The sequence below is a fragment of the Xiphophorus couchianus genome, chromosome 14 (assembly GCF_001444195.1).
Source record: "Xiphophorus couchianus chromosome 14, X_couchianus-1.0, whole genome shotgun sequence".
Taxonomy (NCBI): Eukaryota; Metazoa; Chordata; class Actinopteri; order Cyprinodontiformes; family Poeciliidae; genus Xiphophorus; species Xiphophorus couchianus.
Window position 1 is genome coordinate 20,932,149 of NC_040241.1, and position 27,381 is coordinate 20,959,529.

The 27,381-nt window shown below is 38.1% G+C and overlaps 1 protein-coding gene across 1 annotated transcript; it reads right to left on the minus strand.

Annotated features, from left to right (window-relative positions):
• Positions 1 to 472: 472 nt before the first annotated feature.
• LOC114156768 (FERM domain-containing protein 7) lies at positions 473 to 20,133 on the minus strand. Its single transcript, XM_028037263.1, has 12 exons — positions 19,813 to 20,133; positions 15,388 to 15,492; positions 15,272 to 15,314; positions 14,568 to 14,646; positions 14,255 to 14,352; positions 14,005 to 14,119; positions 13,157 to 13,304; positions 12,481 to 12,576; positions 11,357 to 11,520; positions 2,626 to 2,694; positions 2,277 to 2,352; positions 473 to 1,772 (listed from the first exon to the last, which is right to left on the minus strand). Exons 1-12 carry the CDS (start codon positions 19,939 to 19,941, stop codon positions 576 to 578), a joined length of 2,319 nt encoding a protein of 772 aa, XP_027893064.1. The 5' UTR covers positions 19,942 to 20,133; the 3' UTR covers positions 473 to 575.
• Between the last annotated feature and the right edge of the window lie 7,248 nt (positions 20,134 to 27,381).

Consider the following 27,381-nt stretch of genomic DNA (forward strand, 5'->3'; position numbering starts at 1 on the left):
GGCAGTTACGGATGTAAACTACGGAGCCCCCTAGGGGACATAGGGAATTTTTTTCTTTTGCGTTCCCTCACAAAACGTTTGCGTTCCCTTGCAAAACTGTACTTATCAGTTATGCGGCATAATTGTATACTGTAAGCCTTTCTTACGGTGGCCACTGTAAGAAAGGCTTACATCCATCCATCCATTTTCTGTTCACCCTTGTCCCTAATGGGGTCGGGAACGTTGCTGGACCCTGGACAGGTCGCCAGTCTGTCGCAGGGCAACGCAAAGACATACAGGACAAACAACCATTCACACACACACTCACCTCTAGGGAGAATTTAGAGGTGAGTAACAGCCATGTTTTTGGACTGTGGGAGGAAGCAGGAGTACCTGGAGAGAAACCACGCATGCACAGTGAGAACATGCAAACTCCATGCAGAAAGACCCCGGGAATTGAACCCAGGACCTTCTTGCTACAAGGCAACAGTGCTACCAACTGCGCCACTGTGCAGCCCAAGAAAGGCTTACAGTATTCAATTATGCTGCATAACTGATAAGTACAGTATTGCAAGGGAACGCAAAAGTTTCTCATTTCAGAGAGAGACTTTCGTGACCTTTGCTTGGGTTTTTGCCTTCTCTCCTTCGCTGGTCTCTTTCTTGTCCTGTTCAACCTCAACCTTGGATTCCTTTTTAGCAACACCCTCTTCCTCCTCCTCATCCTCCTCATCCAGCTGAAGACTTCCGGAGGAAAACCTCATCCTGGCCAACCCGGTGGACCCCACCATCTTCCCCAGCTGATGAGGTGGGCAGTAGTAGGGGTAGAAAACCTCTGGATCGGAGTCGCTGTAGCTTCCTGCGGCACCGCCGATCATGCACATGGAGGCGGGCCGATCAGGCAGAGGCGAAGAGTTGAGCGGGAGGTAAGTGGGTCTGGAGGGCCGTGTAAGGTGAGGATAGTAACCCAGGGGTCTGAACTCAGAGGCGGGATTAAAGGCCGGGTTTGCGCTCCTGGATAGATGAAACTTAACATCCGGTTGGCTGGCAACGCGGCGAGGTAACCCAGGCAAGAAGTTGGAGTCGTCACTGTAATGCCCCGCCTCCGTGTGTCCAACACCCAGTAGCCTCCCTCCATTGCTTCCTGTTTGGTAGACCCGTGCCAGTCCAAGACCCCCTGATCCACAAGGGCGAAAGTTCCTCCTAATTGGCGATACTGATGGCGAATCGTGGGCTAAGGGGTAGAAAGCCGGCCGCGAGACGCCAGCGTCCATTGGCATATAGTCTCGCCTCGCTACATGCGGGAAACGCTCCAGTGAGGAAATGGTGACATAGTCGGACAAGTAGTGGTGTCGGTTTAGAGGTGAGGGCGCAACAAAGGGAAACGAAGGGAGGACGGGGTGGTACTGGTAGGCGGGGGAGTTTGGGTAGAGGAGAACCAGCTGCTGAGCAGCGTCTGGGTGTGGCTGCGGGTTGGGCCGGCGTCGTGAGCGGTTGGCGTAGACCCCCGCTAGCCTTTGAGCTTGTCGATGCGGCCTCGTCTCCTCCATTAAAGACACGGAGGACGATCTGAACTTGGGCGAAGGGGTCGACTGGTGGAGCGACGGAGAGAGCGGGGTGACTTGAGCGAGGGAGTGTGGCCTCTGATTGACCTCGCCAGATGATTGGCTGCGTTTAGCACCTCCCTCGCTGAGGTCGGTGTTATTTAGGCCTCGCCGGCGTACGTCCATTTCATCATTACTGTGAACCGCCAGAGCACGACTGGTCCGAGGAAACGGGCGGGTCTGTTCGTATACCTGGGGAGGCAAAACACAACTTAACTGAGCTTTATACTCACTTGTTATTAGTTATTCTAAGTAAGTAATTCCTTAAAATTGTGGGGAAAAGTACCAGTTCCATTGGCAGATTATGTCACTTTCAACAAGACAAATAATCTGCTAATCCCACTAGAACTTTTTCATCAGTGTTAAGGATTTACTGACCTAAAAGAAGCTCCTATAACTTGCTAAAAAGTTATTTATAAGTTAGTTTTGTGTTATTTCAAGTGTGCTAAAATACAACCACTAGAAACTAGACCAAATATACTTGGTGATGTCTACATTCTCCTACTGCACAGAAGTCGGATTCATGTCGCATTTAATAAGTAGCATGAACGACCAAACAAAAACATTAATTAAGCATCAAGACCTCCTGTGTGAACGTAGCCTGTCTTTTATTTCTTTAACTTTTTATCATATTACTACTAAGGTTGTTCTTTGTCTTATAAGGTTGTGATATAATAAAGATTAAAGTCAGGTCACCTCTTTGGAAACTTCAGTGAGGAGATCCGGAGAAGATCGACACTGTCTGGGGTCATAGTCCGACTGACCGTGGGTTCTGGTTCATTCAACAAAAAACCAAAGATTTTAGTTTCAGTGATTTAAAAAAAACAACTTTTTCTTCACTATCATATGAAATGCTGAGCAAAAATACTTAATTTCTTTTATAAATCTGCTTTTTTAAGTTACTATACAAATGTTTTTATTACTTTTAAGGAGAAGGATCATCCAGATGTAAAATTCAGCATTTAAAAATGAAAAAGTGAATCTTACTTTTGAGGAAAACTCATGTAAATATGTGATATTTATAGTTTTTCTGATTGATTTTCACCTTTCAAAGCGTGATGGTTTCTTTTCTCCGGATCCCATACATTCCAGCAGCTGCTTCTGGGTTCTCCCACTGACACGTAGCAAAAAAAATACTTTTATTAGTCATTGTCAGTTACACAAGAGCCTCAGATGTAGTTCACAATTTCAATAACCTTACATTAACTCTTCTGTGACCCTGGTTATTTTGTTTGTTTAACTTTAACTGGGTGGATCCAGGATACATTAGACATGGTCAGGGTACATATAAAAGACCATAGATACACCCTCCCATCAAACTTCAATATGACAGGTTATGAATATGAACATGAATAATTAGGAGTATGACGGGGAGGAGGGAGGGGTTTATATGTTAATGAATTTGACACCTCTTCCCGCTGTGGGTGGTAGTGCTTGATGTCATGAGATAGAGTGGATGTTATTGGCTTATTGTAATTCTTTATCACAGCCCTGTACTGTTGGTGAGTCTGAAAGGCTGCTGTTCTTTAGTGGTCTAGACTTCCTGTCCCCCCAATACTTTGTACTTGGTCTGAAAGACACCTTTCTCCTCCTGCTCTTTGGTGGGATAATCAGACTTGCCACCTCAGCTGTCTTCTGCTCTTTGAGTGGTCAACCCAACCTGCTTCCTCTCCCCCCATCAAATTCTTTCTCCTGTCTTTGTATTCAGCTTGAAACACACCTCTCTTTGCTCATCCTCTGACTCGTCTCCTCAGCATCAATTGTTTGTCCTGTTCTTCTGGGGTTCTGAGAGACAGCCCCTAATTACAGGGGTTGGACAATGAAACTGATACACCTCTCATTTCAGTGTGGGAGGTTTCATGGCTAAATTGGACCAGCCTGGTGGCCAATCTTCATTAATTGCACATTGAACCAATAAGAGCAGAATGTGAAGGTCCAATTAGCAGGGTAAGAGCCCAGTTTTGCTCAAAATATTGCAATGCACACAACATTATGGGTGACATACCAGAGTTCAAAAGAGGACAAATTGTTGGTGCACGTCTTGCTGGCGCATCTGTGACCAAGACAGCAGGTCCCTCTTGAAAATGAGATCTAGATCTCAACGGGGTTTACCTGATTAAATAAAGAATTATTATTAAAAAGTCTTTGTGATGTATCAAGAGCCACGGTATCCAGGGTAATGTCAGCATACCACCAAGAAGGACGAACCACATCCAACAGGATTAACTGTGGACGCAAGAGGAAGCTGTCTGAAAGGGATGTTCGGGTGCTAACCCGGATTGTATCCAAAAAACATAAAACCACGGCTGCCCAAATCACGGCAGAATTAATTGTGCACCTCAACTCTCCTGTTTCCACCAAAACTGTCCGTCGGTAGCTCCACAGGGTCAATATACACGGCCGGGCTGCTATAGCCAAACCTTTGGTCACTCGTGCCAATGCCAAACGTCGGTTTCAATGGTGCAAGGAGCGCAAATCTTGGGCTGTGGACAATGTGAAACATGTATTGTTCTCTGATGAGTCCACCTTTACTGTTTTCCCCACATCCGGGAGAGTTACGGTGTGGAGAAGCCCCAAAGAAGCGTACCACCCAGACTGTTGCATGCCTAGAGTGAAGCATGGGGGTGGATCAGTGATGGTTTGGGCTGCCATATCATGGCATTCCTTTGGCCCCATACTTGTGCTAGATGGGCGCGTCACTGCCAAGGACTACCGAACCATTCTGGAGGACCATGTGCATCCAATGGTTCAAACATTGTATCCTGAAGGAGGTGCCGTGTATCAGGATGACAATGCATCAATACACACAGCAAGACTGGTGAAAGATTGGTTTGATGAACATGAAAGTGAAGCTGAACATCTCCCATGGCCTGCACAGTCACCAGATCTAAATATTATTGAGCCACTTTGGGGTGTTTTGGAGGAGCGAGTCAGGAAACATTTTCCTCCACCAGCATCACGTCGTGACCTGGCCACTATTCTGCAAGAAGAATAGCTTAAAATCCCTCTGACCACTGTGCAGGACTTGTATATGTCATTCCCAAGACGAATTGACGCTGTATTGGCTGCAAAAGGAGGCCCTACACCATACTAATAAGTTATTGCGGTCTAAAACCAGGTGTTTACCTATCTCCTTTTACCAAGGTGTTGAGGGGATCCATTTTGGTGGCCTTAGGATCGCATCTCTGCTTTTTGCGGATGATGTGGTCCTATTGGCTTCATCAGGTCGTGATCTGCAGCTCTCGCTGGAGCGGTTCGCAGCCGAGTGTGAAGCGGCTGGGATGAAGATCAGTGCCTCCAAATCTGAGGCCATGGTCTTGAGCCGGAAAAGGGTAGAGTGCCTTCTCTGGGTCAGGGGGGGTGTCCTGCTCCAAGTGGAGGAGTTCAAGTATCTTGGGATTTTGTTCATGAATGAGGGAAGAAGGGAGCGGGAGACCGACAGGCGGATTGGTGCAGCGTCTGCCATCAAGCGGAAGAAGAAAGAGCTTCTTCCGCTGAGCCAAAAAGCGAAGCTCTCGATTTACCGGTCGATCTACGTTCCCACCCTCATCTATGGTCATGAGCTTTGGGTCATGACCGAAAGAACGAGATCGCGGATACAAGCTGCCGAAATGGGTTTTCTCTGTAGGGTGTCTGGGCTCTCCCTTAGAGATAGGGTGAGAAGCTCAGCCATCCGGGAGTCACTCAGAGTAGAGCCGCTGCTCCTTCACATCGAGAGGAGCCAGTTGAGGCTCCGGCATCAGGTCAGGATGCCTCCTGGACGCCTCCCTGGTGAGGCGTTCCGGGCACGTCCCACCGGGAGGAGGCCCCGGGGAAGACCCAGGACACGCTGGAGGGACTATGTCTCTCGGCTGGGAACGCCTCGGGATTCCCCCAGAGGAGCTGAATTATTCATAGTGGACTCACGGGATTATATTGCATTGACATGAACATTTTCAGTGTGATTGTGTTCAAACTGAGACTAACTTTCATCCTTCTGAGAATTTATTCTCTAACAATCATATGATCTTTCTACATCAAGTAAAGAAACTATTTCTGATAAGATCTTTATAGAAGATCACATCACAATAAAATACTTGTTAAATTATTTTATTATCAGTAAAAAAAACAAAAAAATGTTTTGATCATCATGGAGTTGAAGTTTATATTTACAAATAAAATATAAATGGGGCATATGAGATCATTTCACCTCCTCTGGGTGTCACAGACACAGAATCTGAGCACCGGCAAGAGGAGCGTTTATATCTACTAGCTGGGGTTTATTTTACTATTTTTATGATTTACTTCATTTGTAAGAAATAAGCTATGTAGGAATATATGTGTGTGCCTGTGTCGCATTGTGCGTGTTTGTGTGGGTCAGACACACAACGTGTCCACATTTGTGTGCTTGTGGCCTGTATTTGTGTGGCTCATAAGCATCGTGTTGATTTTGTGCTCCACTTACATGAAGAGCATTAGGGTTGTGTTTGTGTGAGTCGTGTGGAAATTAGGGCATAAGCAAATTATCTCTGATATTTAAGATAAGTTATAATTTGCTTATCTTAGAGATAAGTGGATTTTCTCTAAGATAATAAGCAAATTATTACGTATCTCTAAGATAAGTAATTGTGTGTCTGTAATAATTTGCTCGTCTTAAGCAAATTATTCTCAGGTAAGAGAAGATCCTACATCATGGTCCTGCTGCTGGCCTCTGGTCTGTTGTCTCCTCCCCGACTCTTTGCTCCTTCTATTGTGACAATAAACATTTCTTTAAAATATATCAAAAGCAACAGTGAGAACAACTTTTGCAAATAAAAAAACAGGACTGGGTTTATTCCTGGCAACAACTAGCTATCAAGCAATGCAACATGGCTCAACAGCAACAGCAAGGGCCCCTCCTTTTCCAGTTCAGGCATTCGCCTTGTTAGGCCTACGTCAAAGTTTATTTGCCCACAGCTGATGAAGCCAATAGGACCTCATCACATCTGCAAAAAGCAGAGACGAGATGCTAAGGCCACTAAAACGGATCCCATTAAAAAACCTTGACTGCATCTAGAAACTGGTGGGGAAGGGCAACCTGTGGAGAGCAACCTGTGGAGAGCAACCTGTGGAGGGCAACCTGTGGAGAGCAACCTGCGGAGAGCAACCTGTGGAGAGCAATCTGTGGAGGGCGACCTGTGGAGAGCAACCTGCGGAGGGCAACCTGTGGAGAACAACCTGTGGAGGGCAACCTGTGGAGGGCAACCTGTGGAGGGCAACCTGTGGAGGGCAACCTGTGGAGAGCAACCTGTGGAGGGCAACCTGTGGAGAGCAACCTGCGGAGAGCAACCTGCGGAGGGCAACCTGCGGAGGGCAACCTGTGGAGGGCAACCTGTGGAGAGCAACCTGCGGAGAGCAACCTGTGGAGAGCAACCTGCGGAGAGCAACCTGCGGAGGGCAACTCTCACTATGTTTCTCTAATCTGAACCATTTGCAAATTCAATTTTCTAGAAATTAATACCTTTGTGAGAACAATGTACATTATAGTCAATAACCCCAATTTAAATCATTTTTGAAATCCTGGGGGGAACCGGAGCACCCGGAGAAAACCCCACACTAACACGGGGAGAACAGACAAACTCCCACAGAAAGAGGCGCCTGGTTGAGAATGAAGAACGCTTTTCTGTGAAGATGCAGCGCTAACCACTGCATCACCGTGTTGTCCTTTTTTGTTTTTTAGTCTAAAATGTAAAATGTAATTTGGGGTTTTGAAAATGGTTCAGGACTGACCTGGACTCTTTAACTAGTTGCTTGTTTTAGAGGTTTTCTTGCTTTTCTCACCACAAATGTTTCTCCAATCGGAACCGTTTGCAAATTAAATTTTCCAGAAATTAATACTACCTTTTTTGAGGACAATTTACATTGGTCAATAACTCTAATTTATATGGTTTTGGAAATCTGTGGGAAACCGGAGCACCCGGAGAAAAACCCACGGTCATTTTTTGGGGGGGATCTAAAATAAGAAATATATTTTGGGGTTTCAAACGGTTCAGAAATTACATTTTTTCCTAATCGCTTGACTCAGAGGCTTTCTTGCTTTTCTTCTTGAACATTTGTGGTTTTCTGAGCCCCAAACAGTGTCGTATCGTCTTCCACACTGATTTTTGCTCGGCGACTGCCCCCACTGGTTCCTGTGACAGATTTTCCACAGAGCGGTCCGTCACGTCCATGGATTCTATGTTACTCGGCATGTTTTCCATAAAGTCGTTTACCTGGTTGGGAGAGGCATCAGCAACATCAATGTTTTCTGACAGGGTTTCCTCTGTCAGACGGTCCTGATCCATGGACGCAGTGTCAGAAACCTTGTTTTCCGGGGTAGTGTCTTTCTCGTTTGGTTCTTTTTGTCTCGCAGGTCCTAATTCGTGTTTGAGATGTAATTCAGTTTTTATGTTTTCCTGCTGTGAGTTAAGCTCACAGCCGGAGGGAAGTTGTTGAAAAGCAGTCAGTTGTTTTAGGAGACTGTCTTTCTCAGCTTTAAGCTCGGTGATAATCTTCAGGTCACTCATCCTTTGCTCTGAATAAGTTTTAATCTCTTTATGTGCATCCTGCTTAAATGTTTCTAACTGATGTATTAGAGTCAAAACCCTTCCATCATATCTGGCTCCTAGTACTTGGTAAGAAATTGTTGCGAATTCCACAACAGTTTGCAGATGTTTTATTACCTTAGTTGATTGCCTTTGGAGGAAAGAGATATCTTCTGCATTTTTCTGATTGAGGATGTCCTTCTCTGCTCTGAGATCCTTGATGAGCTCAATAAGTTCATGCTTGGTTTTTTCCAAATTAGCTTCTGTCATATGACTCATTTCTTGCCGATAACCTTTATTTTGCTGTTTAAAGACAGAAACATCTGCTTCATACCTCGAGTTTAGTTCTTGGTATGAACCATTAATCTGCTCTAGTTCTCTCAACAGGTATTTCTCAGTTTCCTTGAAGCTGCTGATCTCCTTTGACATTTTCTCTATTAAATTTTGGTCCTGTCTGATCTTCTCTTCATTGACCATCTGCATGTCAGCCTGACGTTTCCTCTCACTAATGTCTGCTTCAGATTTGGACTGAAGCTCCTCGTATTTAGCCTTCATGTCGTCCAGCTCTTGTTGGAGTGCTCTGGTATTTTCTTTTAATTCCTCAATCCTTGACATGAACGCTCGCTCTGTGACAATAGGATCTATCTTCACTAGGTCTAAGTCCTCTTGCAGCTGCTGTTTTGTTTCGCTGTCCACCTCGGAATCGATAATTGCAGGGCTGAGAGTCTCTGGATTGTTGCACTTTTCAATTGCCTGTAGTTTTTTCTTCAACTCGATGTTCCTGCCGATGAAAATCTCCTTAAGAGCTCTCTGCCTCTCTACCTCAGCTTTTGTTTCCTCCAGTTTTGTTTGGGTGTCGTCCAGCTTTTGGTTCTGGTCAAATAATTTTGCTTTCTCCATTTTTAAAAGAGAGGCAAGTCGTTGTATCTCTATGTGGAAATCAAAGGGAGGAGGTCTGTTCCCTACCCACCCATACTGACGTCCTTTGGCTAAATCACTGATGGAACAATTTTGGCTTTGATCTGCCATGTTTTGACAAAATAATACTTGTTCAAATCAGTCTGCTAACAATCTCACTGTAAAAGCGCTTTGCGTGCGTCTGAACTCCTCAGTAGTGCAGCAAGCAATGACAAGAAGGTAGAAGTTTGTTACATAGATAGAGAGCTGATGACATCACAAGCATGACTCTAGTTGTGACATCACAGATTTTTCCTTTATCTTTGGAATGTGTTACCGTTGGTTACACTGTTTATGTTGTTATACAAGCAGTTTATGGAGAGACGTTTTTGTTGGCAATATTTACATAAAATGTGTGAATTTAGATTTCCAGATTTGTTTCATTGTGTCCAATGAAACATAAAACCTTTCAAAAGTTTTCACACACTCACACTTTTACAAACCTGAAAATTGCAAAGAAAAATGAAACTCTCCTTTAAATCTTTGTTTTAATATGTAGCGTCGCTGCTGGCTATCTGTTTGTATTGGGACTTTTTTGTCCTCCTCTGTGATTCTGTACATTCATTTTCGCATTTAGATGTTTTCCTGTTGGCCTTTCTTTAAACCCCTCAAGAGGCTCGGCAGCACAAACACTCAGCGATGATCGAGATCAGCGGGAGCTTACATCCATCAATCAGTTCTTGGTCCATTAAAGTAACTCTGCAAATAAAACCTTGTTTTTCAGGTCGAGCACAGAGACAGCTGAGGTGGCAAGTCTGATTATCCCACCAAAGAGCAGGAGGAGAAAGGTGTCTTTCAGACCAAGTGCAAAGTATTGGGGGGAGAGGAAGTCTAGACCACTAAAGAACAGCAGCCTTTCAGACTCACCAACAGTACAGGGCTGTGATAAAGAATTACAATAAGCCAATAACATCCACTCTATCTCATGACATCAAGCACTACCACCCACAGCGGGAAGAGGTGTCAAATTCATTAACATATAAACCCCTCCCTCCTCCCCGTCATACTCCTAATTATTCATGTTCATATTCATAACCTGTCATATTGAAGTTTGATGGGAGGGTGTATCTATGGTCTCTTATATATATGTATTTTGTTTAATTGTTCTTTTTTTTTTTCTTCATATGTTTTATCTGTTTCTTAATCTAAATACATAAATCTGTGTTCCTTCAACATTTCTTCTGCAATTTCAGAATATTCCTGAATACTGTTTCATTATAATCTGTCTTTAATATTTGATTGTTTTTGATTTCTTAATTCTGTATCACAGTAATTTGATTTCATGCCATTTTCCACTAGGTGGAGCTATTTGTGTATGCACTGTAAATGTACCAATTCACCACAGAGATGCACTGTGGAAACACAAAATGCTACCAAGTTTCTCATTCAAATATCTTAGTGCACTCAAAATAAGGCAAAACTAACTTAAAAGCAGCTTTTCAGCAAGATATATGAGCTTGTTTTAAGTCAAGAATTCTTAAATATAGATTAGAAATAAGTACTAGTTCCACTGGCAGTCTTTCCCACTTATAATGGGAAAAGTGCAAAAGACTGGAGTTATAACTGGACTTATAAATGTCCACTTATAACTAAATTTTTAAGTGAAAATTTGCCAGTAGAATTAGTCTTATTTTAATGTATTCAAGAATTACTGACTAAAAAATATATATCTTGTTGAAGAGTTCATTTGAAGTTAGTTTTATCTCATTTCAAGTTTACTAAGATCCATGATGGAGAAACTAGATAAAAAATACATTTTATGATTTTGCAATTCTGATTAAAAGGAAAAATAAACTATTGATTTACTGACTTTAAATTACGTCTTTTACTTAAGTATGAAAAATTACCAATTTTCAGCTTTGCTAGACTCAGATTCAAACCACTAGAAAAATCCAATTAGCAAATATGGATGAGGGGGAAAAATTCCACTTTCATTGGGTTTTTTCTGAAAAATAAAACAACTAACTGCAAACCTGATATTTAAAAGGCTTAAAATTGAAAAAAATTCAGAAAAATTTGTAAGGTATTCTAAGGACTGAAATTAATGATGGTATTTATAAAAAAAAAAAAACTGTCTATACCAAATATTAAATTAACAACCTTAAAAATAGACACTTTTGCTTCCAAGGGATATAAAAGGTTAAATTATGAATGCATATTTTATATATGTATAACACTGACACCACCAATCTATAATCTGACAGGAAGTCCAGTTGAGTTCTGTTCAAACATTTAGGATTACCTGGATCCATGATTGCATGGTTTAAATTCGTATACCTGTATCTGAATCTGGAGCCTTTGCAGGACAGCAGGGTTTTATTAATGGGCTTCGGTTCCTCTGCCAGCTTGAAGAAAGCGTGATACTCCACACACATCTTCCAGAACAATTTACAAACATCCCGACTCGCCATGGCGAACTCCAGCGTGTCCTTGCATGAAGCCTGGATGGACGGGAAACATTGCCTAATATTTTGCTTAGGCTGATAAATCAAACATTTTATCTCTATTTTAAATCTGAAATTCCTCAAAAACATACATATTTGATCAAGATTTTGTTAATTCCAGTGTTAATATTCATAGTTTGTGCCATCTGGACTGTTGTTCCATGACATTTTCAGCATCTAGGAAGTTGACTCTAAGGAAGAACTGCAAACATCCAAAACACCCAGCATGTGTTGGCATTAAGCCATTAACTATAATGGGGTGATAATAGTTTGATAGTAGTAGTATCCAACAATCAGTCAACACTAGGACTGAAAGTGCAGCAAAGAAAATCTCATCAAGTAATTTTGGTTTAGTTTTTTGTGCAAATATCTCATTACACTTGAAATAAGACAAAGCCAGCTGTCATTATTCTGCTAATGTCAAAAAAACACAATTTTGCAAGTGCAGAGTTTCATTAAATAAGAAACTAAACTAAAATCACACGTTGAACAGTTTGTTCACGCGATAAGTCATTTAAAAAATCTCACACCATTACCCACCAACTTCGTCCTGTCTTCTTTGGCGTTTCTGTCAGTAGTTAACATCCATGTGTTGCAAAAAATGTTTTTCCATTGCAATTTTGCTAAATATATTCATTATATATTTGATGCAGCCAAAAAACCTCCTCATACTGGCACAAAAAAACTGTCGCGTTTCCAATAAGCAAATTTATTTTAATAATTTATAATCTCTATCTAAACACAGCAACTGAATCCAAATAGTTGGCCAGCAAAGCTCGCTAGTGCTAGTTTCCAACATGCTGTCTCCTCGCAAATTTCAATCTGTAGTCTACATATCTACCACATCACTTTCACATAGGAACATTTGTAAAGAGATTAGCATAATGTTCAGCTCTTCCTGAATACAATCATAACCTGAAAAGTACTAGAAAAATTAAACATACAGAAAGTTCTCACCCCAACTTTATCGTGAAGTTTAATGAGGAAATGTTTGCGTTTGAAGCTCAGTTTGCGGATCTTTGCCCAGCTGAATGTGTTGATTTTGGTGTTTCCCTGCAAAAAATAAAAGCCAAATATCTCCATAACTACACGACAACTTATTGATGAAAGAGGTTTTAATGTCATTTGAAGCCATTTCATGTTTTGTTTTTATCAGAAAATTTTGTTTGCTGCTCAAACAACAGAAAACAGTGCATCATTTTCAAGTGGAAGAAAAATTATTGAAAATGTTTTAAAAATAAAATCTGAAAAGTGTGGCATGCATCTGTATTTGGCCCCCTTTACTTGTACACCTGTAAATAAAATACATTACAACCAACTGCCTTCAGATGCCATGCAAGAACAAACAGAATCCGACTTCACATTAGATTGTAATCTCACAAAATAATAAAAACTTCCAGGAATATAAAAAACTTTTTCAAAGTCTTGTGATTTATTGGTAATTATCAAATATTTTAAAGCCTATATTGACCCGTTTGTGACACTAAGTAATTCAATCAACTTCTTACTTTGCAAGATATTAAACAATACTTCTTCATAACGAGATAGAATAATCCCTCCTGGTACACTCCGACTTTATGAAGACGTAGTTTCATTGAATGTTGAAATACTTTGAAAACCAGTAAGCATTCACCTGAAAGACCAGCACTCCGGAGTGTGTGACGGCCAGGTTGATCCTCATTCCCTCCCCGTCGTTGGCGGCGTGCGGCCGGATGCCGTACATGTCCAGCTTCCTCGCCACCTCCAGCAGCTGGATGTCCGAGTCTGCTGGAGAGACTCCTCTAAGGTCAGGAACAAACAAACAACACTTTATATTAGGAATTTAAAAATTCCATTTTTAATTTTTTTTTTTTTAAAATTAAGGAATTAAATTTAATTGATTTTTTTAATATCATTTTAAATTTTTTTTTTTTTTTTTTTTACATTTTTGCCTAAATGTAATAACAGCATTTCTTTGGATAAAAGATCATTTGTAGCAAAGGATGCATTTGTTGCTAAAAAAAAAAAGACTTTTAATTTGAAAGGCTCTGCCCTTCATATTTGATTTAGCATCAATAAGTGAAGAGTGGATCTGTTTAGTGTTTTTTGGATTAACTGATTAGTAATTGGATAGCAAAAAAGGCTTAATTGGAGTTTTTTTTTAAGTTTTTTTTTTTTACAGAGTTTAATCCAGGTGAAGCTAAAACTATGTTACTTGAGGAGTTCTGGGTATAAGAAGAGTTTATTTTAAATGCAAAATATACATTGTTTGTACAATTTTGGCATAATTACTGCTCTGATAGCCTTTTTTTGAGACTGTATCCTCCAGTTGATTAATCATTTAATAACGACTAATCCGATTAATTAGGATCGGATTAGTCGTTATCCGACTAATCCGATCCTTCAGGCATAATATCAGTATTATGTGTTAAAACTTTTTAGAAATGATTTTGTCCAGGAATATTTGATTTTAGAGTAGATTGATATCCTGTTTCTTTATACCTGTGTCTTTTATGAAGCTTGATTATTTTGTTGTCCAGATACTCCTGGTTAGGGATGTAGTGCTTCATCTCCAGGTGCTGATAATCCAGCTCCTCATCATAATCCCCTATTTCTGCTGTAAAACAGAGATACTCTTCTAGTTTTCTTCATATATTGACTGAATCCATTCAAAACATACTCAAATGTATTTTCGGATAAGATTTATTGTGAATAATTAAAGTTTGCTTCAGTTTGTGTTTTTCATACTTACATTGTAGTATGTGTGAAACCAGCAGGGCGGCGCTGTTGTCATTACATGTCAGACTACCGTTGGACAAATCCTGCTTTATCTGTAAGGCAAAAAGATACCTGCGCATACAAAGCAGTTAACCAGGTGGGTGCTGCATTTTGAATTTGTTCACTGTAAGTGTGAATATTGTTTATAAAATTCTTGCTAGCATTAAAGACATGTACAGCATATTAATTCAATGGAGAGCTAGCCATAACCTGACTCTTAGCTACTTAAGAAGGTTGAATTGCTTCTAATGTTCATAATTTTAATTTCCTGTTGATTCAAACTTTACCTGGTAAGGCCTCTCTTTAGTTGCCCAGGGTCTGGTGGGAAGAACTTGACTATAAACCTAAAGAATAAGTCATTGGTGTCTAAGAAATAACATAAAAGAGAGAAAAAAAATTATTATTTTGCTAAATTTGCTTTTTAAAGAACAAATATTGCCAATGTGAACAAGATGAAACTGGCATTTCCTAATTTTTTAAATTCATAACCATACTGTGTGTGGTAAAAGGCCACTTATTGTAGGACTAGTCAAAGCATCAATCAAAACGTTGTAGCTTAGAAGCTAACTCTGTGGTTATGGCTAGCTAGCTGTATGGAGAACAAAAAACACTAAAATTATCAAAAAATATTATTTAATTGATTTGTTTACTTATTTGTAACCTTGCACTTGACATTTCTTCCCAGGATTTTGTATAACTTCATCAACTATAAAATGTCATGCTACAAGCTAGCCACATTGTTAGCATGCTAGGTAGCTACTTTAGAAAAAAAAACTTTCTTGTCATATTTACTGTGGAATTTGACTATAAAATTAACAACACAAATGCCTTAAAATGCATTTTCTCTAAAATCTACTTTTAATTTGGTCTTAGCAGAAACTGGATGTCTAGTTCATTTTATGAAGTGCTCCTGAACAGACGCTGCTACTGAAGTGCTAAAATGCTTCTAATGCCCCCAGTTGGTCTCAAACATGAAGAGAAAATAACTTACATTTAATCTGTTTGACTAAGGGTTTTAGCAGTTCCAACCAAACCTGCAACAGAAACATGTTCAGAGACTCAGCAGCATCTAAACTGTTTGCGTCTGTATTGATTTCTGTTTCTTACATAATGGCCGCTGTGGTGTCTGAACTCCAGTCCAAAGTACTCCTTCTCAAGCAGCTTCAGATGTCCACAAACTTTGTTGAAAAAATCTCCACCTAAAACATTTTGCTGTTGAAAGAAGAGCAGAAGTTAAGTGAGTGGTAGAGAGAAGGGGATTATTGGGCCTTCTCATAATTGAGAAGTTTTTTAACTGGAGATACTTATGGGGCTTTTGGTGAAATAAAGTAATTAATTACTTTAATTATCAAGCCTTAATGCTTCATGAGAGTTTCTAAAATTTTTGTAGCACAGTTAATTGAGAGAAAATACAGATAGTTTTGTTTTTAAAAACATCATTAATATGAGTTTATAAAAACGATGAATTAAAATTCTTATGATAAATGATATAATAAATTGAAAACAGCCTAAATCAATGATAGATGGAAAAACAATATTTTATCAAGGATAAAGGGCTAACATAAATTTAAAATGTTACTGGTGTGATTGTCATTTTATTCTGTTTTCTGATACTTGTTCTGATTGTATCATTTAGTTTTCTTTACTGTTTTGACAGTTTTGTAGATAATTATTACTGTGTGTGTTTTTAAAAATGTTTTTCATCTAAAGTGTCTCAAATGTGAGACTGCGATGTTTTTAAAGTACTATGTTTTAAAATAGATTTTTCAGTAATTATGTACAGGGCTGTGTTTGTAATTGTGCCATATTACGTTTTTAACAGTTATCATAATTAATGTTGTGCATTTTGGTTGTGAAGACAACTGTAAGTCAATATTTTGTGCAGATCTGGTTCTTCCAAATTGCTGCAAAATGTATTGTTATGTAAATGGAGTTTTTAGTTATGAAATTTACTCCAGTTTTATCCTGGATGGTTTTGATTTTTAAAACATCCTTCCAGCCAAAAACTAGACTGTTCATGGTTCACTTTAACTTTTTAAATGCATTTTTTCTGCTTGTGTTACATCTGCACCAATATCTTTTGCCTAAGTAAAAGGCCATGTTTGTGGATTGTTCACTTTCTCCAGCAGCGCAGATTTATTTTAGTTTTCTCTGGCTGCTACGTGGTGTTTAACTCTGCAGAGTGGCTCACTGGAAGACCTTCATTAACTTGTCTTGGAGGAAGATGAAGAGGAGGAAGAGGAAGAGTTGCTGCAGATTATAGAGAGATCAGAGGACAAAGTGATGATTACTGGAAACAAATGACTATCCTCAGAGCAGTTGGTGACAAGACCAACATTACATGAAGTGCAAGATGGGAAATCATCTGTAGAGCATTTGCTAATCTGTACTCTCAGGTTTTACTCATGTAAAACACAATAAAATAGTTTCTAACAAATTTCACCTCAAATCTGCTGCACAGTTTAGATAGGTTGTACAAGCTGTGTAATAATTTTATGCTAATGCTGCTGACACAGATGGACAACTTTTCTAATTTTTAAGGATGAGATTTTCAACCAAATTTAAATCTTCAATGGGAAAATGCTAGGCGCAATAAAAAGTACCTCCCTTTAGTTAGCCAAGTTTCTTTTGCTTGTTTCTTTTAAACATCCAGTGAAATGTTACCAAAAACAGATTGGGCATGTCCCTTTATTAAATTGGCTAAATGCAGCAAGACCAAACCAGTTTTCTTTTTTTTAGCATAACTAGTTAGCAACTAGCTACGGTAAAGCACTTTATTTTTGAAAATATAGAAAACATAAACTATTAAGATACCTCTGTTTATTTGCAGGGTGTTTATGTAAAGTAGTTTTTATCAATGAAATGTTTCTTTAATCATATAAGTGTTCCAGTAACCGGGTAAACAACAGCAACGTAGCGGTTAGCTAGTACGGCTGGCGGCATGCTAGCAAGGCCTGATTATGATATTGTGGTGATGGGTTAGAGCTTAGGGCTGTTTTCCTGATAAGTTTACCAGCCCTTTACCAATGTGTACAGATGTTTTTATGTTTTGTATTTTGAAAATAAAAATTTTTTAACAATAGATTGTTTTATTTATTTTTTATTGGGAATTACCCTACAGACATTTGGATGTTGACATAATTTAGCTTTAACTTTTGCAGTATTTAGTACCAGTGGAGTATTCAGAACAGGATGTATTATGTTTGCATAATTATTCATTTTTAAAAATGAGATATGACATGATATAAAGGATGTTGGGAGCTATAAAGGCAAAATAATTTTTGATATTCTCCAAAAATCTTTACTTATAATAGTTTCTGAAGCAATAAAAAGCTGCCATCCATATGAAGATCGCCCATACATGTAACATAGCTTGTTCATGCTCTTTACATCAATCTGCCTTTTTTTTTTTTTCATCCTGTCTGATCATTAATTGTGTTTTTGCCCTGGAGGTTGAAGGATCGGGGTCAGAGGAGAAAACCTGTTTCCTCTCGTCTAACACGCACATCTCTGAGGTAAGCTGATTCTAAGAGCCGTCTCCGACATCATAACCCTGATTCTAAGCTGAAATTTAAAACGGTTGAAGGTTATTATTGAAGGGGTTGAGCAGTAGTCTTACAACTCTTAGAGTTCAAACTAGTAATTAGAATAATAGAAAAGAAGTAGCATCTCCGGTTCCACTTTTTGGACGGGTGTTTTGCCCCAAATATCCTCTTTATACATGTAACGGGGGTTTTATTTTAACAGTATTATAGATGTTACGTTTGTCAAAATTGGTTTATTTATGCTTTAAATTCATTTTGCTTAGGAAAAATGGCTATTTTTACTGACATTTATTGCTGTAAAACTTGTGCTAGCTGCTGCTCTTGACGATTGGTGGTTACCATAGCAACCAGTAACCGACAGCTCCTTCCTTTTTTCTGTTGCCATCTGTAATGCTGCGTTTTCTTTTAAAATACTACATTTTAACACATTTTAGACACACGGCATTTATATACAGGGCTTTGTTTGTAATTTTGCCATGTTATGTTTTTAACAGTTATAATTAATGTTGTTCATTTTAACTGATTAATTTTATAACCGTTAACTGCTGTCAACTGCTCATTGGGAGCTGTTGCTTTGTAGTTTGTTTAGGGTTATTTATTGTATTTTATTTATTGTACAGGGGCAGAAGCTGCTGTACTGATGCTAACAACCAACTTGATTTTCTCTCTTAGAGTAAATTCAGTGTGTCTGTTGTGAAGTCGGCCACATTGGAGCTGAGACAAACAAAGACGGGTTACAGACACAACCTATGTTTATCACAGTTTATTTTTACGTCATGTCATCCATTCTTCTTCTTCTGCTGTTCAATCTTCCCTCATCCCACTCGCCTCCTATTATTAAGACTGTACTGATGTCCCAGAGGTCGTGGTAAATGGAGCTACTTTGCAAACACAACACTGCAAGCTGCACACTAAAACAGATACACACTCTGAGAATCTGGCCTTAAACTGCACTGCTGTCTCACTGGTTTTAAAAACCATACACACTGTTACTCCTCATCCCCTGACCTGGATCATATGGGCTGGTTGAAAGCTGACCATGCATCAGGTGGCTATTAGAGTACAAGAAGTAATCACTTGATCCCCTTTCTGAATTTCTAATTTTATTCCCTCACAAGCTTTTTTAAAAACCTTTTGCTAATGCTCATCTGGCAGCCCTGCTTTATATAACCTGAATAACCTTATGCTGCATGCGTATCAGAGCTAAAACCTCAAGGAGTAATGTGGAAGGGAATGCTTAATGTCTGCCGGTAGAGTGGATTGTTACCATGGAGACGGAATGCATGTTGTAGGAGCGACATTGCTGACCAAAGAGCAACAGAACATTAAATGATGCTGTTGCTTAAGTAATCAAACAACAGTTAATTTCCAACATTTAAAGGAAAAAATCTGCATTAATATTTTATGTAATATTAAATGATATTTATTTTTATCATTTTATTAATACGTGTAGAAGAATGGGTTCCAGAGTGGAAATTTTGCCCTCGTGTATTCATTTTGACAGTGAAAACTTATATTTTGTGGAAACTAGGGCTGCAACAGATAATATTTTAGTAACTTATTATTTTATAGATTACTCTGATGATTTGATTAATTAATAAGATTTAAAAATAATGGCACATTCTTCACATTTTTCATTTAACCTCTTAACCCTTTTTTATACATTACTGGAAATAAATTAAAAGATGCAAGATGCAAGCAAATTTCTTTATTAAAATGCAATAACACACCATTCCTTTGGTGAAAGCGTGATTCATTTCAAACATCAATCTTTCTGCTCAAGTTAACATCAATGTGATTATTTAATTTTAAGAAGTACTTATCTGATGCAGAGAAGATCATTTATGATGTTAATATGACCCAAAATTTAAGTGTGGAAAAAATCATCCTGATTAAATTTTCAACCCATAATTTTTCTTTAAAAACAAAAGAAAAATATATAAAAGTTATTACGGGGCTGAAACACATGAAGGTATTTTGTGTTTACCTCCACCTCGAACGTGCGCTCGCTGTCGTCCAGGAAGATCACGCGCAGCCGGAGTTTGGTCTCCTTGGAGACCCGCGGCTTGGTCGCGAGACCTCCTAGAGTTCGCGTCCGCCGATGTCGGTCTCCCATCGTCCGATTTTCTCAGGACAATCACAAACTACGACAGTAATTCCATCTTCACGAGAGGGAAAGAGTAAGGCTTCACGCGCTCCTCTTCACCCTCATCATCCTCGCGGCTGCTGAAGCTGCTGGGCGAGCGCGCGCTGCCCGGATGCGTCATGGCACGCGGCAGATGTTGTCCTGAGCCGCTGATCAGAGTCTGAAGAGCTGCAGCTGCAGGAAAGCGAGAGCTAAACGCCCCTGAGAGCAGCCTCCTGTGGCGCTCTGAAGATTAAACTTTGCAGAAAAATATATAAACTTTGCACCGCAAAATTAACTTTTTAGTTTAAATGTAAATTTATTAAGAATAACCCATTTCCTCCCCCCTATAATTTAATTTAGTACATATCTTTAAACCCGAACTAAACCAGCTATTAGCCTATTTCTTTCTTTGGTTTTTATAGATATTGATCGTTTTTGACATGTTCAGTATTTTCTACACCAACAAACAAATTTTGCCTACCGAATGTTTTCTTTTTTGTCTATCACTTATTATTTATGTATTTCTCATGTCACTAATCTGATTTATATAATGAATCTGCAGGAAACCTTAGACTCTGAAGTGTATATTTTTAATATACATTTTCTTATATTTTTATTTTCTTAGACTTATTGGCAACTTTTTATGTTTTCTATTTAAAGGTCCAGCTTACAGTCTAAACATATAATAAGTTATTTTGTTAGATTTAAGACCGTAAATTTGTGCTACATCGAATTAAACTGATCTGTGTAAATAGTGATGTATCATTATAATATATGATAATATAATCATGTTCAAATGTGTATATTCTTCTCTATTTGTACTATTAAGTCATACTAGATTATTTTTGGTATTATGTAAGTCAAATATTCACAAGAACATATGCATAACCAACAGATTACAGCAAATAAATTATTACATGTTAGACTGAAACATGTTTAATTTATTTCATTGCTGCATTCTATGTTGCTGCTCTACAGCAAACATTAACTAATAAGAGACAAAACCCCCAGAAATGCCACTGAAATGAGGCCATTTTGACCAGTAAGCTAAACTATTCAACATATATTGACTAGTACAGTAGTGTCAAAAACTGTATGAATGTCAACAAATTTATATGAGGCCACAGTGTGTGTGTGCGGGGGCGTGTGTGTGTGTGTATGTGTCCTCCATAAGAATAATATAAATTTCACGGTGGCTGGATGCTTTCAGAGAGCTGACCTGTTCAAAAGTAGGCCAGTAGTGCAGATCCTTCACTCGCCTGCAGCGACGTTGACGACTGAGCACTTAATGTTTAGGCCTGTAAGTGTGTGAGTGGGGGTGGGTGGGTGTGTGTGTGCGTGTGTGTAGATGCTTTTTTGTTACCTCACAGGAACATTTCCTTCTGCGATTACTGACCTTGTTGAGAGCAGAAGTATTTACTGGGTGCAAAGCCCAGTCCTACTGTGGTAATGCAGTTTCTAGGAACCTGACTGGGAGTTTATAGGGACAAAGTCTTGGTTACGGGTGTCCAAAGTGTGGTCCGGGGGCCTTTTGTGGCCCTCGGATCGATTTTTGTGGCCTGCAACTCCAGTTCAAGAAAGATGTAAATTTGTTTGTTAAACTTGTATTTTTAATCAGTGTAAAACTATTATTGACATAATTGTCTTACAGTGGAAAAAACAGTGTAACACTTTTTGCAGCCAAACTTTTATAGTAAATGGAAAACCAACTTCACTGCACCTAAATCAGCTTTTATGTAAGATAGCAAGCTTTTGAAAGAAAAGTGACTCAAATTCTGTTATTGTAACTGAGGATACTTTCTTTTAATACAGCAAAAGTTCATAATACTTTTTAAAATTTTGGCTCTACAATGAGAAAAAAATGAGACGACTTTTTTTATTATTATTATTTTCTTAGTATGAAAAGTTTGAACATCCCTTTTTCAGGATGTTGCTAGACAATTTGCACGATTCCAACCTCAGCTTACTTAACTTATATTTGCCTACGCTTTTAATTTTAATTGATTTCTTTCAGTATATGAGATTAAATCAGACCAAAATTATAAATTTTAGATTACCAAAATTATGTCTATTTGCTAAATACAATTGAATTATCCCTTGAAGGTGATGAAGGTCTTTAGACATTAAGATGAAAATGTACAGTGTGAGATTTGTTCTGAAGGTTTAAACATACAATGTAAACATGTCTTGTTTAAGTCCACATTTATTTTCTCAAGGAAGTGGGACAGATTTTATGTGATTGCATCAGAAGAATTAGACCAGGATAACCACATTATATTTCTTAATATATTTTATTTACCATCTCAAACATAAAACCAGTGTTAAGCAACAAATATATTGGTAGAATACATCTGAGGTTATAATTACTAACATTTTCTTCTTTAAAATACTTAATTTATATAAGATGTTATGATGAACATCCCTTTGAAGCAATTTAACTATGAAATTTTATCTCTGCTTTCATTGTGAATACATATTATTCTCTAAACCAGATTTATAAATGACAGGAGGAGCATGCCCTAATGAGTTCAGTTCCCAAATAAAATCTCCTTTTTGTTTTTCACAATGAAGCCACAAGATGGAGATAAAGACCAAAAAACTATCTAAAGGGATTACCTCTAAACATGGCATGATGTGAAATTGAGAACTTCAACTAAAACCTTAAAATTGTTTGGAAATGGTGTTCCAAGCGTCCTGTTTAAGTCTGAAATACCAAATAAAGCACGTAAATTGACTCATAGCTACTACATGCCAACAATGTGTACTCTAATCTGATACTGAAGTAATCTGTGTTAGCAGATTTAAACAATAATAAATATATATGTTAATTTTAAAACAGTTGGGGACCTGTAGCTGCAGGAAAGAGTTAAAAATCAGTGTGTAGGATCTCGATTTTTAATAATAAAAATCTTAGATTTTAATTTCAGGGTTTTTTTAATCTATATAATTTTTTTATATAATTTGTGCTTCTGCTTTCTCTTTTGTTTTAAATTTTGAAATCTACTGCCTTTTATTCTCTAATGATGCTTTTTGCAACTATTTGACAGTTTTGTGGACAAAAATAACCCATTGACTTCCACTGAAATCACTTTATTTTTAGGGTTTTGCTTACTGTACAAAAAGGTTTAGAATTTACTTTCGAAGAAAGTTATGATTTTAATAAGCAAAAAAATGTTTTCAAATATATTTATGCCACTGATTTCCTTTAGCTATATTTAAATTGATAGAAAATAGAATGGAGAAAGGACAAGGACTCTGCAAATGGACAGAAACCGGGAATCGTACTCGGGACAACCTAGTCCAGGACTTAAGGCGCAGCACCTGCTGCGCATGCGCGGCCCCCCACTTGCCCAGCAAATTAGTTCTTTAGAGATTTCTGAAAAAAGCGGACAGAAAAAGAAACAAACTAAATATTATTTATTTTGATGACAACTATCTTTACTGATGAGCATCTTTGTCGTGATGATGTCCACAGGAGAGTCACTTTTAGGAAAGAACAGAAATTCAGCAGCAGCCGTTACCGGAAGCTTCCATGTTCTGCATCACATTTCCGTAAATGAACCTGCTGACGTCAGTCTTCCGGTGCTAGTGTCAGGAGAGGTAAGCTAATAACTGAATCCTTTATTATTAAGCTTGACTATATTTCTTCACTTTAGAGTTTTTATACTAAATTAAACGAAGTATTTAAATGTATATTTAAAAGGTTTATGTAATTTGACCACCGGTTAGCTAGCTAACGTTGGCTAAGCTAACGGTTCCAATGCTTCAGCCAACCACTGAAGTGTTTACCTTGTTGGTTTGTTGAAACGTTTACCCCTGTGAAAGCTGACTTTGTGTGCGTTGAAAATAAAAGGTTAAAACGTTCTTAAAGCTGCTAAGCAACACATGACTACTGTCTCAAAATTTAGCCTCAAATTATTAACATGAAGGATCCTGCATGTGTTTAATTAGTCATCTGTCTGCATGATAAGTTCTTTTGTGCTATTATAATAATTTTTTGCTCAAGCTGAGCAGAAAAAGCAGCTTAAAATAACTTAATGTTGTATTTTTATTTTAAAAGATTAAATAAAAATAAACTTGTAGTTGCTTAAAAATAATAGTTGTGCGTTGTCCAAAGAAAATCAAAACCTCACTTTTGCTTTTTTCTCACAACAATAACCCAAAAATAATAACTTTGGTTTAAACTTTTCTCTGTTGGTTTCTTAGGATGACATAGTTCACCAAGAAAAAGTCTAAACTTGGTTTGGGATGGATAAAGCAGGCGAATATTACTCTTTTTCTCAATAAATGGGAACTACGGTGAAAAGCCAAGTCTGCACTTGGAAATCTACCAACTTAAATGAACTAAATGAACCCTTCTAGTCCTGACAAGAAGCCAAATTTATCAGCCAAAATTATCCCAGAAGCCGGTTGAACACTACAGAAAACATGTGGCCAAGGCGCAGCTTAATACGGGACATTTAACAAATACTTCTGGTTGTATGTGTTTATTTCAACCCATCTGTTTCATTTTGACCTTAAAGAAAATTCATGATAAGAATAAACTGTTGTTTATATTTCCTGATGTTCTTTGTGAAAAAGATTAATGACTAAAGATTTATGTTTAATCATTTCAGCCCTAAATAAAGAGGTCAAAATGACCATTTTTGTTGCTTAGATGTTTAAAGCTATGGGAGGAGTGAAAAGTTTCCTCACGGGGGAAAACGGGCGGAGCGTTAACTTGAGTAGTTCTGATGCTGAAATTTGAACCTGTCTTCCACTCACCATCTGCCTCACACACACCTTTCATTTTTCCATCCCTCGTCTCAATCGCTCCTCTTCAGCCAGCTCACTTTCTCTGCTTCTCACACACACACACACCCACACACGCCTGCATGCACACACACACTTCTAACCTGGCTGGCACTGAAGCATCTGGCATCTTCACGCTGCTGCCTCTCTCCTGAGACACACACACACACACGCACACACACACATTTCGACTGCAGCAGCAGCTTGTTGGCAGGTTAATATTTTACCCACTGTCCAATGAGAGTGATGCAGTAGATCAGGAAGTTACATTTTCCTGTCTGCGTTAACTAAGACAGCTGCTAGGAGCGTTATTCAAATGAAAAAGAAGCTTGTAAAGAGATAAAATGTACTTTGATTTCTTTATGACTCTACATTTTATTGCTGGTTTTCCAATTTTTGTTTCTTGTCTTTCTAGCTTTAGATTGATTAACCTCATCTGCATTGGTGGATATTTTGCAAAATTAGCTTTTAGTGCAGCTGTATTTTAAATTTCTCAATGGCTTTTCCCCTCAATTTTCTGCTACATTTCTTGGTCTTCATTTTGTTGGTGTTTTGTTTTATCTTTTCATTTATATTTAAAATAAATAGCACACAGATGGGCTTTATTTGCTAATTTTGTAATTTTTAAGGATATTGTTTAGAGCACATCTTTCTTACTTGTACTTAACAGCTACCTCAGTCTTAACTGATGTCAGATTGTATTAAACAATCTATACAGCGAGTAATGAAAAGTCGCATTTACTGTCGTAAACAAGCGCTAATATTTCCAAATTAGTACCTTTGATTTTTATTGCAAAAAATCACAAAAAGTATCACGAAATCCTGGAGGGACTGAAAAGATGTTTAATAATATTATTTAATTTTAAGAATTCATTGATATTTTAACAGTTTAACAGGTTTTGCCAATACATTCTGGCACAACCGGCCCTTTAAGAGCATTCAACATCTTGATTTGACCCAAAACGAAAATGATTTTGACCCCCGTGGTTTAAAGGTACCAGAGCAAAGAAGGCTGAATACAAATGTCACTTTTGTGATTTTTCTTTGTAAAACACTTTAAAACGGTGTCTCCCTTTTTTCTTTCACATCACTTTTATGCACTGATCTGTACTGGTCTATCTTGGCAAATCCCAATAAAATATGTAGAAGAACAACAATAACGAGGAAAATAAAAATTAAATATATTATTGCCCCCTGCTGGGATATCATTGTAATTTCAATATTTGATGGAATTTGTGCATTCTTGTCTAAATCCAGATATTGTCATCAAATATGGTAAAATAATGGGAATATTTATCTGAATGAAGAAGTAGTTTTTTTGTCTGGACAAAACTAACAACCTAAAGAGTTACCTGAATGTCTTCTGTGAGATGTTTATGTTTCATATAATAGAATGAAATATTGCTAAAAAGCTTTATTAGATGAGGTCTCGGTGTCATGACTACACAAAGTGCCCTGTAGCATTTCAGTGAAAGTGGGTAATTTATATACAAAAAATTGCTGAAGGAAAGACGGCTGTTGCTGGGATACTCAGAGTGAACTTATTCATGCCCCACAGTTTTATCAGCTGTTTGGTTTTCCTCCCAGAAAGGTTTCTGGAAATGTCAACATCATCTTAGGTTATGATCATATTGTATTCAAACTGTTAATGGCTTAACGTATGTATGGAGGCTTTAGGGATTACAAATTATACTTTGTCCGCTGTAATGCTTAGTCCGCTCTATTCAAACTAGTTTTGTATCTTGGGAGGTGTGCATGTGTAATCGAACTCTGATGCCAGACCAAAACAGCAAAAGGTCTCAGTTTGGTTAAAGTGAACTCTGGTATGGTTCAAATGCATATGTGAACGCAAAACGGAGCGTTTCCAAAAACAGGAAGTGAACTGAAACGCACAGCATACTGGGTAAATACAACCAAAACAAAAGTGCGAGTGTAGAGCTTGCAGGAGAAATGGCTGGTAGTTTTTTGCTAAAGACAAAAGAGAAATCAACTGCTAAATCTGACACTACTTAATTTTTTGTTTACATTTTGTGAAGAAGGTCTTGTTTAGTGATTTTTATGTCGTTTCCTTCAGTGGTTTCTGGTGAGGCGGGGAAAATGTTTTACGATTCTTTTGGTTTGTTTGAAGAGTGAAAGTGAACCACACCAGCTGAAACTGTAACAAATGTTGAAACTTTGATCCTCAATTGAATCAAGTCTACCGGACTATTCGGTGTGAAAAGACTCTTAATGGACGTTTTTCACACACTTTCTAAAATTATTACATCTGTAAATTCCAGGAGTGGAAATCTGTGTCTAGGCTCTTCATCGTATCAAATTTTGCTGAATAACAAATTGTCTCAAGAGTTATTGTGATAATATTGTTTTGATACAATTTTCAAGTGATATAATCGTAGTGGCTTAATAAAGAAAGAACATATTCTGAAAGATAAAAAAACTTTAAATTCTAATGAACATTTAACACTTGAACTGGAAGACATTTTAAATACCCAAGATAAATAAACAAAAAAACAGAAACAAATTAAATGAATTATGAAGTCTCTGTAAACTAAATTGTCCTTCAAAAATCTTCTGGTTGAGATCAAAGTACCAAACTAAAGACTTTTGTCATCCAGTTTTTGGTAGAAAGAGACCAAA